This window comes from Gossypium hirsutum, chromosome D11 (genome assembly GCF_007990345.1).
Source record: "Gossypium hirsutum isolate 1008001.06 chromosome D11, Gossypium_hirsutum_v2.1, whole genome shotgun sequence".
In the NCBI taxonomy this organism is placed as follows: Eukaryota; Viridiplantae; Streptophyta; class Magnoliopsida; order Malvales; family Malvaceae; genus Gossypium; species Gossypium hirsutum.
In genome coordinates this window covers 62,395,834-62,415,230 of record NC_053447.1, presented here as the reverse complement: position 1 = coordinate 62,415,230, position 19,397 = coordinate 62,395,834, and the positions used below count along the sequence as shown (strand labels likewise).

At 35.4% G+C, this 19,397-nt stretch overlaps 3 protein-coding genes across 6 annotated transcripts; all 3 read left to right on the top strand.

The window, feature by feature from the left end:
• Positions 1–350: 350 nt before the first annotated feature.
• LOC107927288 (uncharacterized) lies at positions 351–4,704 on the top strand. The gene is made up of 7 exons (XM_041104729.1): positions 351–836; positions 1,858–2,042; positions 2,174–2,530; positions 2,743–3,418; positions 3,538–3,638; positions 4,001–4,090; positions 4,168–4,704. Exons 2-7 carry the CDS (start codon positions 1,890–1,892, stop codon positions 4,438–4,440), a joined length of 1,650 nt encoding a protein of 549 aa, XP_040960663.1. The 5' UTR covers positions 351–836; positions 1,858–1,889; the 3' UTR covers positions 4,441–4,704.
• A 914-nt stretch (positions 4,705–5,618) lies between these two features.
• On the top strand, positions 5,619–10,609 carry LOC107927305 (RNA polymerase II-associated protein 3). Of its 3 annotated transcripts, none has more exons than XM_016858369.2 (12): positions 5,619–5,782; positions 6,094–6,198; positions 6,308–6,478; positions 6,572–6,696; positions 6,852–6,973; positions 7,081–7,163; positions 7,460–7,618; positions 8,125–8,265; positions 9,098–9,280; positions 9,430–9,524; positions 9,629–9,726; positions 10,234–10,609. In XM_016858369.2, exons 1-12 carry the CDS (start codon positions 5,750–5,752, stop codon positions 10,335–10,337), a joined length of 1,419 nt encoding a protein of 472 aa, XP_016713858.2. In that variant the 5' UTR covers positions 5,619–5,749; the 3' UTR covers positions 10,338–10,609. The 3 variants fall into 3 exon arrangements, with proteins under 3 accessions (XP_016713858.2, XP_016713859.2, XP_016713860.2); XM_016858370.2 differs by having other exon boundaries at positions 5,621–5,782; positions 6,124–6,198; XM_016858371.2 differs by lacking the exon at positions 5,619–5,782 and having other exon boundaries at positions 6,100–6,184.
• A 1,700-nt stretch (positions 10,610–12,309) lies between these two features.
• LOC107886341 (protein SEMI-ROLLED LEAF 2) lies at positions 12,310–18,879 on the top strand. 2 transcript variants are annotated; one of them, XM_041104727.1, is made up of 19 exons: positions 12,310–12,684; positions 13,033–13,169; positions 13,707–13,781; positions 13,894–14,009; positions 14,127–14,241; positions 14,482–14,610; positions 14,758–14,805; positions 14,889–15,085; positions 15,237–15,714; positions 15,802–15,951; positions 16,125–16,532; positions 16,634–16,783; positions 17,055–17,133; positions 17,222–17,346; positions 17,490–17,681; positions 17,772–17,912; positions 17,991–18,128; positions 18,211–18,423; positions 18,576–18,879. In XM_041104727.1, the coding sequence occupies exons 2-19, from the start codon at positions 13,035–13,037 to the stop codon at positions 18,687–18,689; spliced, it is 3,003 nt and encodes a 1,000-aa protein (XP_040960661.1). In that variant the 5' UTR covers positions 12,310–12,684; positions 13,033–13,034; the 3' UTR covers positions 18,690–18,879. The 2 variants fall into 2 exon arrangements, with proteins under 2 accessions (XP_040960661.1, XP_040960662.1); XM_041104728.1 differs by having other exon boundaries at positions 12,674–12,842.
• Positions 18,880–19,397: the final 518 nt, after the last annotated feature.

The window sequence follows — 19,397 nt, the reverse complement described above, 5'->3', positions numbered from 1 at the left end:
TTATTTTTAGCTTTTTTAATAATTTTTTTGGGTTTTTATAAGAAAAAACTTGAGTTTCATCTTTATAGTTAAATAACTCAAATCCTCGTAAAAATTCAATTTTTTCTTTCTTTTTTAAATAAAATTAATTCTAAAAAAGAAAATAATTGACTAGAATGAAGATTTACTAAAATTAGGTGACTAAACTGAGTGTACAATCAAATTACCTAACCCTAAACTAACGATAATGACCAAAATGAAAACAGTTTATCATGATAATGCCTTTTTTGTAATTTTTTATTTTTAGTACCTAAAATAAAAAATTATGAGAATCCATAACCAGGGTGAAGTTTACCCCAAAAAATCAACTTTTCACTTTTCAGTTTTCACTGTTCAGGGACCAATATCACAACAGCAATGCCGATGGGAGTTAAGCCACGTCAAGCCTTTGGATCAACATTGAAAAGGTTCCACCAACAGGGAAATGGTTCCAAAAATATCAACCTTTGTTGTTATGCTTTTGTGATAATAATTTTCTCTTTCAACAAGCCACCACCCAAATCAAGTTTCCTTCTTTTTATCTCTTTCACAGTGCTGTAATTACATGAGCCAGCAATTACTCAGCAGCTGGTCGGCACCAGTTCCTAGTCCAACCTTAACAAAACCAAAAAAAAATAGTGTTCTTTTACCTTCCACTCCGAACTTTCTCTATCCATTCACACCCTGCCGCGTGTATTGGTGTACTATCGCCAACACCCCCTTGGTTTTTAACTCTTCATTCTTTTTCTTTCCTTCTTCCCATGGCGATCCAAGGTGTTTTCCGTTAGGCCCTTTTTCATCCATTTCCACACAAAAAGGTAAAGTTCTCTCCGTTATCTTTTTTTTTTCAGGTTTTTCTTATGTGGATGTTTTGATTTTGGTTTGTTTATGGAGTTTTTGTTATTAGGTTTGCTTTATCTTCTGGGGTTTTCTTATTATGTTATGATCTTTATTGAATTTTGTTAACTGAGTTCGTTTTAGCCATATATTTGGGATGTTAGCACAGACGTTTAGAATTTAGATCACTTTTGGGAATATATAAGTCGATTTGTCTTGTATGTTAATCTTAGCTAAAATACTGCTAGTAACCATGAAAGGAACCGACTTGTCTCTCTGATATATTCCACTGAGAGCCAAATTCAACTATGTAAACTATGAAAGGAACTTAATTGACTCACTGGTTTGTACTGAGAGCCGAATTCAGTATTTGGAAGGAACTGGAATTGGTTGACTGATATATTACTTAGAGCCAAAATCAGCTATGTAACTTTGGAAGGAACTTAATTGGCTCATTGATTTTATAGGGGCTGAATTGACTCACTAATATTCTACTGAGAGCCAAATTCAGCTATGTATCTATGGAAGGAGCTGAATCGACTCACTGATATTCTACTTAGAGCCAAATTCAGCTATCTAACTATGAAAGGAACTTAATTGACTCACTGATATTCTACTGAGAGCCGAATTCAGCTATGTAACTATGAAAGGAACTGAATTGGCTCACTGATATTCTACTGATAGCGAAATTCAGCTATCTAACTATGAAAGGAGCTGAATTGGCTCACTGTTGTGCTACTGAGAGCCAAATTCAGCTATCTAACTATGAAAGGAGCTGAATTGGCTCACTGATCTGCTACTTAGAGCCAAATTCAACCATGTATCTTATCTTATATGGTGTAGAATAGGGGAACATAAAGATTCTAACTTTTAGATTTCATCTATGCACTCTTTTCTCATAGCTTTAGCATGATTGATGAAGGTTTACTTCCTTTTATTTCCATAGATTGTCAATTGGCTAACATGACACTCTTAAATTTGTTTGGGATGCACTGACAACAGGTCTTAGGCTTGAGCTTCAGTAGTTTGCCACAATGGAAAGCCTTAGAGGCTTAGGGTTTAGTAACGTAAGCACTGCCACAAGGAAGAAAAGGAGTAGTGTGTCCCGTCGTCCTCGGAGTGAGTCACAGCCTCATACAGAGTTCCATGATTTGTCTTCCTTGTCATCCACACCACCTTCAGACAATGTAAGCAACATAAAATGAGATGATCTTTATGATACAATTCTTGTACTTCTTGGTTCTCATTAAAAAGTGTTCTATTCGAACCTATGCAATTCAAGGCTTTATAATTAACTATTGACATTGAATTTATTCAGAACGTGGTCAATGTTGAAGATGAAGCATATGAGGACTCTGATGAAGCTTCCAATGATGGTTCTTTCCAAGGCAGCAGTGACCGGAGGCATGGGAGAGTTGATTCAAAAAGAAGCAGTGAAGGTGTCCTTGCCCCAACTAATTGGAAAAGTACGAGTATGGCAGGAAGTTTCGGAAGTGTTTCAGATGGATTAGAAAATGAGAAGAAAGTCAAGAAAGTTAAACTTAAGGTTTGTGGTGTTACGCATACCATTGATGCCAAATCTGTAGGTGATGGTGCATCTGGTGCTGGGTCTTCTTCTTCAAAATCCTCTCGCTTTTCGGATACCCCTCGATCACTGAAGAAATCAAGTATTAAGGTTGCTATTATACAGAATTCCCAAGTCATACTCTTTTCTCATAGTAGCTTTTGATGTTCGTGTAGCGGATGATTTGCATCTTTCAGCTCAATATGCATGGCTTGAATTCTCATAACCGATTTTTTTCCTGCATTTTTAAATTCTTACTCTCATGCATGCCCAGAAGGTTAAACTTGTTGAGATTCCTGTGTCTGATCTGTAATTTTATGCAGGATAACTCTGATGACCACTCCTTTACATCAGAGAGGGATAGCACTTTGCATGGGGTTCGATGGAAGGATTTCTCAAGAGGCGATTTAGGTGTACGGCAGGTAGATCATGCAACAGGTAGGCTACGTGCTGACAATATCTCAACAAAGGAAATAGACAAGCATGAACCAGTTCGTAAGAGTAAGCGAGTTCCTAAGAAACGCTCATTAGAAGGTGTGCTTGATGATGAGGAAGATGATGATGAGATTCGATACCTTGAGAAGGTCAAAACAGCCAGATTAACTGCCGATTATGGTATAGAACATGGAGAAGATGGAGGAAGAAAACAGCTGAAGATATCAAAGGTAGCGACTAGGAATATTGATGGTCTTTATGGCTTAGATGTTGGAGATTATGGTTCGTCAAGAATAAGCAAGGAAGCTAAGAAGTCAAGATCGGGAAGAACCTCTGAAGATACTGATTATGTGGAAGAGGACGAAGAATCAGTTTCAGATGTTGAGATAGAAAATAGGAGAAAGAAAACCAAAAAGGAGGTTGTTGATATCCTGGGGGACTCTAAGAAGGAAATGACTGTTACTACGCGTCAGCGAGCACAGCAAGCTGGCAAAGATCACTCTTCTAATTTTGGTATTGCTCCAATCGAGTTCCCAAATGGATTGCCTCCAGCTCCACCCAAAAGTACGCATTGTTGCTTTTGCTTCATTTTTTTCCCATTCATGCTATCCTCAAACATGGATTCCGTTGAACATTTTGTGAAACCTCTCTTATATAAGTATCTGTGCATAATCTGATCACAGAGCAAAAAGAGAAACTCTCTGAAGTAGAGCAACAACTGAAGAAAGCTGAGGCTGCTCAGAAACGTAGGGTGCAGGTCGAGAAGGCAGCTAGGGAATCTCAGGTATGCACCATTATTCCTTCCTTTTCAATTTTGCTTATTTCTGAAAAGGCTAGGATGAGTTTGAGAATATGGTTCGACCAAGGCTCCCTCTTTCGGAATGTCAGTTAAGTTAGAGAGGAGGCATACAAATATCATTGATGTTTGTTTTGATATATTATGATTTTAAAAGAGTCACAATTACGTTCACTCATTACAAATCCATAATGGAACTATGCACATAATAAACCAAAATGCACCCGGACAACTCAAACCTGAATAAATCTGGACATGGTGGGACCTGAACCTGGAATCTCAAGGTTCTCAAAGTCTCCTTCTTGCCATTAGCTGCCTATGTAGGGATTAATCTTCCTTGATTTATCTAGGCTGAAGCTATCAGAAAAATTCTCGGCCAAGATTCAAGTAGGAAGAAACGAGAAGATAAGATAAAAAAGAGGCAAGAAGAAATGGCACAGGTAAAGATCACACATGATACCTTCTTTCTATTCAAACCATATCTTCCATCTCTATATATCTTTATCTTTTTGTGCAGGAAAAAGCTACAAATTCTATGATACTTGCATCAGACACCGTAAGATGGCTTATGGGGCCTTCAGGAACAGTTGTAACATTCCCCAATGAGGTTGGTTTACCAAGTATATTCGATCCTAAGCCTTGCAGTTACCCTCCACCTCGAGAGAAATGTGCAGTTCCATCTTGTACGAATCCATACAAGTACCGAGATTCAAAATCGAAGCTTCCCCTTTGCAGCCTTCAATGCTACAAGACAATGCATGAAAAGATGTCTGCCCTTACTGCCTGGTAGTGAAATGCACTACCAAAACGTCATTTCTGTTTGTATATAAGTTGTGTAAAGGATAGTTTATTTATGATACAATGCTAATATATGGAGTATGGGAGAGAAAGGTTACATACAATTCAATAAGGACTAGAATGTCCCATTTGTACACTACAGTATAGTGTTGTGATATTTGTATGAACCCATTTTGTTGAATATGATATAGTTGAGATAGAGAGAGCTGAGATAAATTGTTCTAAAAATAATGTATGTTAACGGATTTCATGTTTATCTATTTACAATGAATGTTCCTTACAAGGTTATCCCTTATCCCTGTAATAAACATGAATTTCTAATTATTGATACTCTTATCCCAATCATAAACATGACTTTCTAATCATGGATATGGTTAAATTCTTATATGCCACTAATTGTCATAATGGTAAGACATATTACTTTTCGAAGATAAAATATGGGTTCGAATTTTGGAGACAACAATGTTGAAAGTAGTCACAAACCTCAAATATAGACTGTAAGATAGATATGGAGAATACTAAAACAAAAAATAATATGTTGCAATATGATTCCGCTCAATGTTTTTATTTTTCTATTTTTCTTTCTTTTCTTAAATTTTATTTGCTTCTCTTAATTATTATTTTTTAATAAAATATTGAACTGAAACCCAAAATGATCCATATTGCAAGTATAGTAACATATTGATTTCTTTTTTTTTTTTACTCTCCATATCCATCTTACCATCCATTTGTACTTTAATGTTATTCATTAAAAAGAAAAAATAAAGACGAAAATATTTTCCATTTCTTAAAACCAAATGTAACAGGGTAAATAAAATAAATACATACAATAACATTTTAAATTCACTTTTGGAATATTTTATTCTCCTAGGTCAAATAATTATCCTATACTTAAAACCCAAATTTTTTGAAAAAATTAAAATTAATAAATTAAAATTTCGAGCAGATCCTTAATTTTTTATCAGTTTTGAACTGTTCAATTTATATAATTAAATTGTCCTACATTCATTCTTGATTTAACCAATTAAATAATAGATCCAGTCCATAATTTACAATCATGACACACAGGACTGGACAGCATAATTTTGATATAGCAATACAAAGGATGGGCTTTATTTTAGGCCTCAAAGCTCCACATCTATAAATCCACAAATAAAAGGACTTGAAGCTCAAATCGAAGTATTTTTTATCGGCCTCGTCGACTCTGGTTCTGGAGTTTGCTCACTGAAAACTCAACAGAGCAAAGCAATTCCGCACTCTTCCAGAATCTTCCTTAGCCAACTTTTCCTCTAATCTTTTTGATGGCATGCAAGCACAGCCGTGATCAAGCCATGGTATTTCACTTCTTCTTTTTGCTTTTAATGGGTTCTTTTTTCATTTTCATTCAAAGGTTCAGTATGAAGCTCAAAAGATGCTACTTTTTGGCTTCCCAAAGATGTTTTCTATGATTTTTTTACATTTATTGCTTTAGTTTGTTGAATTCATTATGGAAATTGAGCTTTGCTCGAGGAATGTTTAAGTTAATTAGATACAAGAGTTGATTTGTATTCAAGCTTAAAGGTTTGACCTTTGGAATTTGGATTACTGAAATTCTATTTCTTATTAGTTATCATCTGGGTTCTCTTTGTGTTCTTCTTCCTTTTAGGATTTCCAGGGCTTTTTAAATGACTTGCAGGACTGGGAACTTTCGCTCAAGGACAAAGGCAAAAACAAGAAAATGACATCTCAGGCTTCTGGTAAAGAACAATTGGTAACTTTTCAATCCTCACATTTTGTTTAAGTATGGGACTAATCTGAAGGGATAAAGAAAGTTCTGATAATTTGATATTGTGGAATCTTACATGGTCTCATTGTCACAGAATATCACTGAGAAAGGAAGGCCAACAGGGAAGAGGTCCCTGAATAATTCTTCGTCAACTACTAGTTCCGAGCAATATGATTATTTGAAGAATTATGATAAACGGAGCAATTTGTCAACTAGCTTTGTGACTGAAGAGAATATGCCTGATGCTGCTTCTGAGAAAGAACTGGTGAGAAGTTCAGTTTTCATACATTTTCCTTTTGACCAATGTCTCAGCTATATTTGGCGTTGACTAGAGTAAAATGCTTTGAAATTTTTGCAGGGAAATGAATATTTTAAGCAGAAGAAATTTAAAGAAGCTATCGATTGCTACTCAAGAAGCATTGCCCTGTCTCCAACAGCTGTAGCTTATGCTAATAGGGCTATGGCCTATCTTAAGATCAGAAAGTATGCCTGACACTCTTTACATGTTCACTTATATTGGTAGCCTCCTGTAGTTCTATTGATTTCTTTTAATGGCCAAATGTTTGTGATTGGCTTGCTGCATGAGTAATATATTTGATGAGGAAGTAACATGAATGTTATTTTTATTCTCTCTTTAGATTTCAAGAGGCTGAGGATGATTGTTCAGAGGCCTTAAATCTTGATGATCGCTACATAAAAGCATACTCCCGTCGAGCAACGGCTAGAAAAGAACTTGGGAAACTTAAAGAATCCATTGAAGGTATGTTGAGTGCAAGTTGTCTCTTGGATTAACTCCTAAGCTGATTCATTTCTACTGCTTTTATTTAAATTTGATAGATCTTATATGGTGGACGTAGTTGATTGCAGATGCTGAGTTTGGCCTGAGGTTAGAGCCTAATAATCAAGACATGAAGAAACAGCATGCAGAGTTTAAAGCATTGTATGAGAAAGTAAGCAGTTTTTGTTGTTTCATCTTCTTCTATATACCTTCTGATTTTAACTTTGAAATAGCTCAATGACCTAAAATTATCTAGAAAAAGTTGTGGTTGATCATAAAACTGGTTACGAATCATGGATGTTAACCAGGCCATGACTGAGCTGAAGGCATGCAGCCTTCTCCTTTTCTTTTAGTTTTCTTAGCAAATTTATGGGGATGGTTTTCGGAAGATTTTCTGTTTTGTTATTATTTCTTTGTTTCTCTAAGCAATCAATTGGTTTTTCTCATTGTAATTTTCATCAATCCCAGGAGATTCTGCAGAAGGCATCAGGGGTTATAAAAAAGTCTATGCAAGGAGCTCAGGAAGTAGGGAAGTCTGCGACAATAGATAATGGACTTGGGATGCATACTATGTCAGATAGTACACAAAGGAAAGGAATTGCTGCAGTTCAAGGGTCTCAAACTAAGGTACCAACTTTTAGAACTTCTTTTTTCCTCTTTTAACAGTTGGTATTTAAAAAAAAAGTCAAGGATGTTTATATGTTGAGGATGAAATGGTTTTGGAGTTTCACTGATATTCATAAATACAGTTCTTGTAACAATTTCTCGATTATCTGGTAAACCTTGGTAACTATTTAAGCACATGTTGCATGGTTTTTTTTTTTTCTTGTTTAAGGCGTAGCATTTCTTGGTAGTGATAGCTATATTCATGGCTGACAGTATATATTACATGCTGATGAAGTAATTAGAATCTGTTGAAAGGCATAGGTGGAAAGGAATGAATTGCTCGTTCATTTTTCTTCATAGACCAGTTTTGCAGTGTGGAATGACATATAACTCTAGATTATTTTTCAAAGGAAAAGATGAATGTTGAGTTCATTTATATCTTGAAGCCCAAAGTTTTTCAAATGTACTTTTCTAGGCTAGAATAGGAAATTATTTGTTTTTACATTTAGCATGGTCTGTTTTGGTAGGTTTCTGAATGTGACAAGCAGAAGAAACCTGAGAAGGGATCTGTAACTTTGGAGGAAATAGGAAAAAGAAATACCAGTGCTGGAAATACTGCAGATGGTACTCAACTAGATGCAGAGATTGCTGGTCCGGAGAACATTAAGGTAACAATATATAGTTTTTATATATTATTTCCATTGAGACTTCTATTGCTCACACTTCCTTTACTTCTGAGAACGGTATGGTTTTTTTCTTAAGTAATTAAAATACTACAATCCCGTAAAAGGTGCATCTTCCTCTTGTATTGTTTGTACTTTTTTGCTGCCAATTCCTCACTCTAGTGCTCATCCTTACAGACTCCTTCCCTCTGAGGTGGTCTCCTGATGACCATCCCATAAAATTTTTATTAACCTTTTTTAAGAAACACCTTGAATTACTACTTTACGAGTTACAAATTGGATTTGAGTTTTGAAGCAGGGAAAATTTATTTCATAAGCAAATATATTATCCTGAATTTGAAATCCCACTACTTCATATACTCTAGAATTGCTTTAGGTGTTTTTTATTGGCTTAGGTAGGGAGTCAGTGATGTACTTCAATGAGCAATTGTAGTTGCATTGCCTTAAATTATTTGAGATCAATCTATAAGGTCTGTCTTTAAGTGTCTTAGGGTTCAGTGTACTGTTTATTAATTTTTAAGATGAATTCATTGCATAAATCTATCCTTTGCAACTTACTTCTATAACTAATAGAATGTATCAAGTTATTTGTGTTCTCTTTCTTATTTCTTTTTCTCTTAAATAAAATTAGGTTGACTGTGCCCTCATTTGATCTTCCATAGAGAAATACCAAAACTTGAAAGCAAGATCTGAAGACTTCAGTAAACCTATTCGTTGCTACCTTTATAACTCATAGAATGTATCATGTTATTTTTGTTTTCTTTCTTTTTCTCTTAAACAAAATCGGGTTGACTGTACCTCTTTCAATCTTTCATAGAGAGATACCAAAAGCAGAAAGCAAGAGCTGAAGGCTTCAGTGCAAGACCTTGCTTCTCGTGCAGCTAGTCGAGCCATGGCTGAAGCTGCAAAAAGCATCAGCCCCCCAAATACAGCATATCAATTTGAGGTTTCCTGGAGAGCCCTATCTGGTGACCGTTCGCTACAGGCTCATCTTTTGAAGGTCTGTGTTAGTTCATATTTTCTATTTCTGTTTTACATAATAAGGCACCTATATGGGGTCCTTTAAGATGAATGTCCATGTGAATGTTATTATTTCTCGTCCAAGTCTCTTCATTTGTGCCACAACTGATTTTCTGTTTTAATTTGTAGGTTACATCTCCAAGTGCTTTACCACAGATCTTTAAAAACGCAATGTCTGCTTCCATGTTAGTTGACATTGTTAAATGTGTCGCTACATTTTTCAGGTAAATGAAGTCTTTCTATGATCTCTACTGCCTGGGACTCATGCCAGTTTATTATTTTATGTTTGGCCAGATTCTTAACTCCTTATTGGTTTATCAATTGGCAGGGAAGATGTGGATTTGGCTATTAAGTATCTAGAAAATTTAACCAAGGTTCCAAGATTTGACATGCTTATTCTGTTTCTTTCTCCTACAGACAAGGCTGGTATGTTTATGTGATTGTTTACCAACTATACCTTTTTCTGAGTCATACAAATTCCTCTTGAATGTTTAATAATATAGATCTGTTTCCTAATTAATATAAAGTTTGGATAACAGAATCTTTGGTTCACTAAAAAAGGGGTTAATTGCACCAGACAATCAGAAATCCCAAACTAGAGACTAAGTTCTAAATTGGTCCCTAAACTTCAAAACATTCCAATTGAATACACAAACTAAAGTATAGTTCTAATCTAATTAGGTCCTTTCGTCAGTATGGCCATTAGCTTTTGCATTAAATGCTAATATTTATTAATCCATCCATTCGTGTTTAAAATGGAACCATGTTAGATCCAAGCTGTCAGACAGCTAAACTGATGAAAGGACCTACTAGAATTTAGCTCTTAGTTTGGAGGCTGGAGCTACCTAGTGCAATTAACCCGAAAAAAAATCTCTTTATTTGAACAAGGTAGAGAAGTGAATCAGAATGCTGACTTGAGTTGCTATTGAACAGATCTTCTCAAGGTATGGGATGAAGTATTTTGTAATGAGGCAAGTGCCATAGCGTGTGCAGAGATCCTTGATTACTTACGATCCGTATACGGCCTCAAGAAATGAAGGATATGCATTTGAAGAAATGTTTTGAGAGCAGTGAAAGTTGGTCCCTTCTGTAAGTCATTCATTTTGAAATGCTCACTGCAAATTTCTTGGTAGTAGCTGCTATGGGGCTTGGCCTTTGGGGTGGGGTTCATATGAATTTCACCTTTTGCTAAATCTCACGATTAAAGGATGGAGAAAAATCTAGGAAAAAGCAAATTATTATGGAAATGTTTGGCTTGGATATCTTGTCACAATGTTCCAAAGACATAATCAAAGTCATTTTCATTTAATGCCTTTTCTTTTCTCATATGGTTATGATAATTATTATTAATGCCTCCTTGTAATCCTTTTTCCTGTTTGTATTCAAATCTTGTTTGCTTCCATGACAACAATGTGTTTGACCCTTTTCTTTTAAAAAATTTCATTTATATATAATTTGGGGATGTTTTGTGCAATTAATCCATAATTTTGTTTTGATGGATGGTTATATATGAAGATGGAGTTGGGAATTTGGCTATTTGTATTAACATTATATTATTTATAGGTGAAGCCAACTCTACTGGAAAGTAATCCATTTGTGGTCAATCATAGGTCCCAGCCTTTAAAGTTATACAACCTGTAATTCTTCATATTATTGTTAAATTTATTATGGTAGTTGAATCATGTATCCTCATTTCCCATTCAGGTCACTGTCAAACCCAACTTGCCTATCACTCTCTCTCTCTATATATATATTCTCATAATTCATCTACTTAATTCTCCTATGATAGCACTAGCATTTAATATATTTGCCCCATGTGATTTATACAACTCAAATTGTAGGACCTTGACTGACAACAATTCTATGTTGTTTTGATTAAATTTCATCAGACGTTGATTTACAACAATTATTGAGTTAAATTATGTATTAAATTTTAAATTGATTTATATAAACTTCAAAATAGTTTAATTGAATCCTCAAATTAAAGTCTTGTTCCCATAAAATTTTTCTGTCAAATTTAATTGTCTGTTTTGTCATTAAATACAAGTTTAGATATGTTATGTAACAAAAGTTGAATTTAGAGTAAAGAATTCTAGTAGTGTTAATATTGGACTTGCATCTTAAATTTGGAAAATTGGAGGATTAAATTTTTTAATGCTTCATTTGGGAAGAATTTGAATTTGGATTATATTTATTACGCAAATTGTAATAAATATAATGCATGTATTACGGATAAATTAGTTAAGTTCAATATAAAAAATATAAAAATATTTATTAAATCCAAAATAATTTTAAGAAATCCAGATTCCTTATTAGATAAGCATCTAATAAATCTATAGATTAGAGAAACTTTCATGGAAACAAAAAAATGTATACACAATATAGTAATTTATTAATTTAATTATACTCCATTCTAATAATGAATTCAACATAGATCAAGGAAAAAATAATAATTAATTAAATCAATGCAAGTTGATACCGTACTTATCAAGTTTATTAACCTCTTATAGCTCTCTATAACGTTTCTTCTTGAATCAATTTGAATGCTGCAAAATAAATGACCAAAAAACTCAACAACTGTATATATATATAGACATATATATTTTTGGTCACAAATAAAATCGAATTAATCAAATATCATTTCGAAATAAATTCTCTCATAATTTATATTTTATCTACAAATTTAAATTTGATATTTTAATTTAAAAACATTGAGTTTCTTTAAATAGATATTTACAATCATATGAGCTAGCTTTTGCTCTCATGCAAGAAAGGAAATTTCAAAATCTATGTAAATTAACAAAAACAGAAATTTCCTCATTTCTTTTAGTAAATTAATGTTTTCATGAATGGAAGATTCTCAGAATGGGTCCAAAGAGTAGCATCAAATACAATTATGGACCAAACACCATTCCTAACCATGATTAAAGTGCATATTCCAAAGCCTAACAAAGTTTTACAATGACATGGTACAAAACAATCCATTATCCCCTACATTCAAAATAAAGGTATGTAGAAGACTTTTTTGTACAATGAGATTGATTACCCTGTACCATAAAGCAAAAAATTCAAACAAATTCAAAGTTGATGAACTAGTGTGTTCTTTTTTTGGTTCTTTGAGTGGGTGGTGTTGTCTCTGAGTTTTGTGGTCTTCCAAGTTCTGGTACAAAGACAAAACATTTCACTTTTTAGTTTTTACCACCAAACAGACATATATTGGGAAAATCCTGACACACCCCATCACGTGATTCTTTGCTTATATGCACTCTCTTTGATATTGTTCCTTTGAATTCTCTTAAAGCACGCGCCTTTTTCTCTTTGATCGTTTTTTTGGCTAAGTTAGCCTCAGCCTTGCAGATCTGCCAGTCACTGCTGCTGAGCAAGGTTTATACTTTCTTTTTCATTTGCTCTTAGTATCCTATTAAATTTTATTTTTCAAAGATGGGTCTTTGATTTTTGTATTATAGATTTGATTAGAGCTCTTTTTATTTGTTTCTCCTGCCTGGGTTGGTGATATTTTGGTCTCTACATTTAGTTTTAGGGTACAAATAGCTCATCCTTGTTCTTATTTTAGCTCGAAATTTTCGCCTTTTGTTTTTATCCAATACCACTACCAAAGATGAGACTTTTGTTGGAAATGATGGTTTCATGCTTTGGAGCATCAAAGATGAGACTTTTTTTAGGTTTATTTATTGTTTATGGTCTAAAATATCTCCCTTCTTGCATGTACAGAAATGGGGTTCATCTCAAGGAAGATCTTCCCAGCTTGTGGAAGCATGTGTGTGTGTTGTCCTGCTTTGAGGTCAAGATCTAGACAACCTGTTAAACGTTATAAGAAATTATTGTCTGAAATTTTCCCCAAGTCCCCTGTGAGTAAATTGTTCACTCTTTTTTGTTCTTTTTGGCTTATGAATTTTGGTAATGTGTTGATGGCCAGTAGGTTCAGTACCCCCATTGTTTGATGATGAAACTTACCATTATATGTATGTATTTGAGTTTTTGGTGCAGGCATTTAAAGCTATCTAGTTGGGGGTTCTTTAGTTTTAAGGCAAGGGTTATAATAGAGAATCTTTGATTCTTTAATATGCCATTAATGGCTGGTAGAGTTATCTTCTTTTCTTTCAATGGGAGTCTAAGTTATTGCTTTTGTTATAATTGGTTGCTTTGGCGTGACTGTTCGTAAAGCTATTGAACTCATGCAGGATAACATAGTTGATGGTTTTATAATTTTTAAAATGTCTGATCCTCCTGTTGGATCTTGGAATGACCGAGAGAAATAGCCAAATTCTTAGCTGAAGCAATTAGCAGTTTAATTGGTTCGATTTTGAAGAGTAGGTTCAATATGTGATGTGTTTACTTTTTGATAAGCTATAATTCTAAATTTAAAGCCTCACCGTGTATTGCAGGACTCCCCTCCCAATGAAAGGAAAATTGTCAAATTATGTGAATACGCTGCCAAAAATCCTTTCCGAATTCCCAAGGTACTAATAATAATGACTATGTTTCTTATTTGTCTGCAAATTAACCATAGTGTAGCCTTACGATTTTATGCCTGCACGCTGATATATTTACTATTCCTTGGCTTTTTAATAGATTGCCAAGTATCTTGAAGAAAGATGCTACAAAGAGCTGCGCTATGAGCACATCAAATTCATCAATATTGTTACAGAAGCTTACAACAAGTTGCTTTGCATGTGTAAGGCGCAGATGTAAGTAATCATTTTCCAATTCTTTTTTTTAATTCATTTTATTTCTGTGTGTTTGTATGGAGAGTCATTGACTATTTGCATGTTCTTGTATGATAAACTTGCTTTTTCACCTTGTAGGGCATATTTTGCTGTTAACTTGCTGAATGTTGTTACTGAACTGCTCGATAACTCTAAGCAAGATGCTATGCGGATCCTTGGATGCGAAACCTTGACCTCGTTCATCTATAGTCAGGTTAATGGTTGCTTTCCCTTTTAAGATAATTTTTAATTGTTTCCTGGGTTTTTACTTAGAGGGGAATGTACAAACATTATTTACTCTCTGTGCTATCTGATATGAAAATCATTTAGTGCTGCAAGTATTTTTTTTCTGACAAGGGATGCATATGAAATTTGTTTTTCATTTCCATGTATTGAATGGATATCCAAATGAAATTTAATTATTATTAGATATTTGTATCCATGCAATGATCAGGTGGATGGAACTTACACACATAGCATCGAAAAATTTGTTCATAAAGTGTGTAAGTTGGCACGTGAGGACGGGGAAGAACATCAGAGACGTTGCTTGAAAGCATCTAGCTTGCAGTGCCTTTCTGCCATGGTAGTTTAAAAAAGTTCATTTCCTTTTCTGTTTCCGTGTTCACAAAATTAATCATGTAATGAAGCAACTTTCTCAATTTCCAACTTTTTCCATCCATATTAAATCTCGAGATATAGTTTAACTCATTAGGGTTTTTTTCCTTGGTAGGTCTGGTTCATGGCTCAATATTCCTATATCTTTGCTGCTCTTGATGAGGTTAGTGCATTTTGTAGTTATTTTCTTGTAATTCCCTCACTGTTGCCGGTTTGTTTTCAAAATTTTGATGTTCCCAACTGCAGATGGTATATGCCACTTTAGATAACTATGAGCTAGACACTCGTATTGATGATGATAATGAGAGAGAACCCCATCATAATTGGGTAGATGAAGTTGTTCGGTGTGAGGGTAGAGGTGCCATTGTGGCCTGTGATTCCAGTCCTAGCAACATGATTATCCGGCCTCAACCAGAGAAAAAGGATCCCTTTCTTTTGACAAGGTACCATTATTACTAAGCTGTAAAGGAGAATTTTTATATGATATGACAAACTACTTTATGAAACACAGTGATGATAGAATGGTTTTGTACCTTTTCGGGTCCCTTTCTGTTTTCCTAAACTGCATTTCTTTTTTCGTTTTCCGTTTTACAGGGAAGAGATTGAGACGCCTAAAGTTTGGGCTCAAATTTGTATTCAGAGAATGGTTGAGCTGGCAAAGGAGAGTACAACATTGCGCCAAGTACTTGATCCGGTATTTGTCTACCTTGATTCTCGACGGCACTGGGTTCCTCAGCAGGGGTTGACAATGGTGGTTTTATCTGACATGTTGTACTGGGAGGCTTCAGGGAATCACCAACTTATTTTAGGTGCTGTTATACGTCATCTAGACCACAAAAATGTGTCCCATGACCCTCAGCTGAAATCTAATATCGTACAAGTTGCGGCTGCTTTAGCTAGGCAAACTAGATCTAGAGGGGTGCTTGCCGAAACTGGTTTCGTTAGTGATCTATGCAGGCATCTGAGAAAAAGTTTCCAAGCCACTCTTGAATCGGTAGGGCAGCAAGAGTCAAACTTAAATATCTTGCTTCAAAATTCCATCGAAGACTGCTTGTTGGAAATAGCAAAAGGGGTAAATTTGAAATCTTTTTTTGGTACATTCTGCTGTGTTTTGTGCAATGCTTTTAGTTTACTTGAGTTTCTGTTGTTTTTTTACTAGATTGATAATGCACTACCTCTGTTCAACATGATGGCAATATCACTCGAGAAGTTGCCTTCTTCTGGCATTGTTGCTCGTGCAACAATTGGATCATTGATGGTCCTTGCTCATATGATTTCATTAGCATTAATCTCCTCTCGCTCACAACAGGTACGATCTGTTTTATGTGCTGTAGCTTCCCCAATTACTGTTTGCAGAAATTTCCGTTTTTTGTATTCTTTTGTCAAATATCTAGACGCTTTAGCATATGTAAATTACTTTTGGATAATGATTGAAGTTATTTTTAATCACATCTCGCCGAACCATTTGCTAAATAATCATAGGTGTTTCCTGAAGATCTTCTTGTTCAACTGATGAAAGCAATGTTGCATCCCAATGTTGAGGTCCGTATGGGAGCACACCACATATTTTCAGCTCTTCTTATTCCAAGTTCTAGTCATCCTCGACATGAAGTTGCATCTCTGCGTTCCGGTTTTGTCTATGAACCAAGAAGATGGCGTTCCACCAATGCTTCTGCATTTGCATCCATATCAGCGTTGCTTGAAAAGCTCCGAAGGGAAAAGGATGGCATCAAATTGGAGAAGAATGGTTGTAATATTCATGAAGATTTTAAAGGAAAGGACAATATGGAGGAGGACTCGAAACAAGGCCTTGTCGTGAAGAGTTCCCGTAACATCTATACTATAACCTCTATTATTGACCGAACGGCTGCATCAAACATGGTTGAGGCAGTAAGTTTTTTTTCTTGTCACAATTACGTTATACGTGCAATTATCTAGTCTACCACTTGGTCATTGATACCATCGATATGTTTCTATTAATTTTTGCTCAGGAACCATACATCATGAAGCTGACGGAGGATCAGATAATGCAGTTACTGTCAGGTTTCTGGATACAGACCACTCTTTCTGATAATTTGCCTTCAAACATAGAAGCCATATCACACTCTTCCATGTTGACGTTAATTTCTTTACGATTGAAGGTAAATTGAAATGCTACATGGTGTTAACCTTGACTAATTCGGAACTTCTTTTCCTGAATTTATTTTTGGGTCCTATGTTGCTTGGATTCTAGTGATGGTTTCATTTAATTAAAACATAATACGGCAGCTGCCGAGAGAGTCATGAGATGATCTTCACAAAGAAAACTTTTACCAAGAAAAATAACATGATAAGTGGCTGCTAACTGATCTGCATATATGGTTTTTTTACTTTGTCCCTCCGCTAATAGTATTCTAAAATGTGATGTCACAGAACATTAATGACAATCTCGTTGTCCGCTTCTTCCAACTTCCCTTGTCTCTAAAGGATATCTCCTTGGACCCTAGCAATGGTATGTGCTCTTAATAGGCGGGCTTTTATATTTTAGGACTGGATATTTAATTTGTTAACTTTTTGTTTTATTGTGTGGGGTTTGTCAGGGACGTTAACTCCAGCGTTCCAGCGATCAATCCTTATGCTGTCAATGAGCATGCTGATGTTTGCAGCTAAGATATATCAAATACCTGATCTGATCGATCTCATCAAGTCCATAGTTCCATTTGATGTAAGTTACTTTCCTTGAATTGCTAGATAAAAACTATTTTTGGTTGCCAAATGCGAGAAAGTTGGCAGTTTTTGTGGTATAGAACTCATTAAATCGGTATACTGCAATGTCACTTATTTGCAACCATGCTTATCTATTTTCAGGCTGATCCTTATCTAGGCATCAATGAAGACTTTCAAGTGTTTGTAAGGCCTCAAGCGGATGTCAAATGTTATGGATTGGTTTCTGATAACCAACTGGCCTCTTCTTTGCTATCGGAGTTGCGGGATAAAATAGATGAATCCAACAACATCTTGATGGATATCTTGGTTCGAAATTTATCGACCATTACTGAGGTTGGATGCACAAAATTTATCCACTGCTACTTTAGAAATGCCCTCTCTGTCTATTAAGTTTCTAATACTACTTTTTTTGTGCTTGCTAAGCTCGAGATAGATGATCTTACGAAGCAGTTGACAGAGCCATTCACACCTGATGATGCGTTCATGTTTGGTCCACGATCTATTCTTGACTTGGACCACAATCAAATGACTCCCTACTCAAAAGAGTCTCTTTCTTTTGATGAGGTAGCGGTTAAGCTGCGAAGTGTGTTACTCGAATAAATTTTTTCAAATCTACCTAAATGGTCACCGCTTATGTGGCAGGATGTTCAAACAAGTCAATTACTCGAAGATGATGCAAGAAGTGAAGCATCTGTCCTCGACCTGTCCCACTTCATTCCTAAAGCGCCTGCATCCCCTTCTATCTCCAATGTTATTAACATTGGACAACTCTTGCAATCGGTAATCTCTTGTAATTTTCTGCAATTACATGCCATGAATCTTTGTATGATCATATGTTTGTTTAAATTACCGTATTTTTTAGGCACTCGAGGTGGCTGGTCAAGTTGCAGCAACATCCATCTCTACATCACCTCTCCCGTATGATACCATGGCTAGCCAATGTGAAGCATTCGGCACAGGTACAAGGAAGAAGCTCTCCAACTGGTTGGCCCATGAAAATCATCAAAATGAAGCTGCCAATAAAACTATACTGACAACCGATGCTGCTGACAGACACGTGATGATGCTGAAGAAGGTAAATAACAAATTCCTTAAAATGTTGGGTTGAGTTTCTAACGAAAACTGCTAAAACTTGGAAAAATGACATATAGAACACGTTACTCAGTTTCATGATATTAGCATGATCTGCTTTCCTTTTGTAACCATGTTTGCTGGTCTCTATTACAGATTTCAAACGGGAATGCTTTTAACGGTGCTGTCTTGCAGCTCGACCCATGCTTATCAATGAGGTTGCCTCCTGCTAGCCCATTCGACAATTTCCTTAAAGCAGCCAGACATTAAACAAGGATATTGTAGTTGTTTTTATGTTGTAAAGTTGAAGGAAGTAACTAGATTGTAGTAACCCTTAGGTTTTGAAAGTTAGTGATAATTTGAGGGCATACATTCCCTACTATTACTAATCCTTCTTGTGGTTTGTGTGTATCTTCTTCTTCAAAGTTGAATGAACTAATTTGAAGCCAACTTTTAGTCAGTTAAATGTAATCATGCCATTCTGTTTGGCTTTCGTGCTCCGGTAGATTTGGTTTTCAAGAAACTCTGTTGTGCTCAATGGGAGTTTCAACTCGGATCAAGTAGTGGACAAAGCCATGACCAAAGCAGCGGAATTCCATGCTCTATTGGTGCCTCGGAAGCATTATGGAGTACTGGGGTTGTAGGCATTCATGGAAACTTCTCCCTCCTAGATGGCACAAGTTAAACATCGATGGATCTGCCTTGTTGACCCCGGTAAAAATGGAACCTGAATGATGAGATAGTAATGGTGACTGTAACTGGGGCTCAGTCTTGCAAGAAACAGTAACATCTATCATTGTGGAACTTTATGCTTGTTTATCCCTCTTCAGCAGATTCTCTTTTTATTATTTTCCAGTACTTCCCTTATTTTATGTCAACAGCCATCGGACTGTATTTTACCCGTTATGCATGCTGAGGCCACTTTTGTTGGTTAAGTTTTAACGTTTATTTTGATAAAAAAAATTTGAAAATCAGAAA

Bases quoted from the DNA above. Each gene is read 5' to 3' on its own strand.
- LOC107927305 (XM_016858369.2), top strand. From the start codon at position 5,750: ATGGCATGCAAGCACAGCCGTGATCAAGCCATG. The intron at 6,479-6,571 runs GTGAGAAGTTCA...AAATTTTTGCAG, and splicing joins CTGCTTCTGAGAAAGAACTG to GGAAATGAATATTTTAAGCA. The intron at 7,164-7,459 runs GTAAGCAGTTTT...CATCAATCCCAG, and splicing joins TTAAAGCATTGTATGAGAAA to GAGATTCTGCAGAAGGCATC.
- LOC107927288 (XM_041104729.1), top strand. From the start codon at position 1,890: ATGGAAAGCCTTAGAGGCTTAGGGTTTAGTAACGTAAGCACTGCCACA. The intron at 3,419-3,537 runs GTACGCATTGTT...ATCTGATCACAG, and splicing joins GCCTCCAGCTCCACCCAAAA to AGCAAAAAGAGAAACTCTCT. The intron at 4,091-4,167 runs GTAAAGATCACA...CTTTTTGTGCAG, and splicing joins GGCAAGAAGAAATGGCACAG to GAAAAAGCTACAAATTCTAT.
- LOC107886341 (XM_041104727.1), top strand. From the start codon at position 13,035: ATGGGGTTCATCTCAAGGAAGATCTTCCCAGCTTGTGGAAGCATGTGT. The intron at 13,782-13,893 runs GTACTAATAATA...GCTTTTTAATAG, and splicing joins ATCCTTTCCGAATTCCCAAG to ATTGCCAAGTATCTTGAAGA. The intron at 15,086-15,236 runs GTACCATTATTA...TCCGTTTTACAG, and splicing joins GATCCCTTTCTTTTGACAAG to GGAAGAGATTGAGACGCCTA.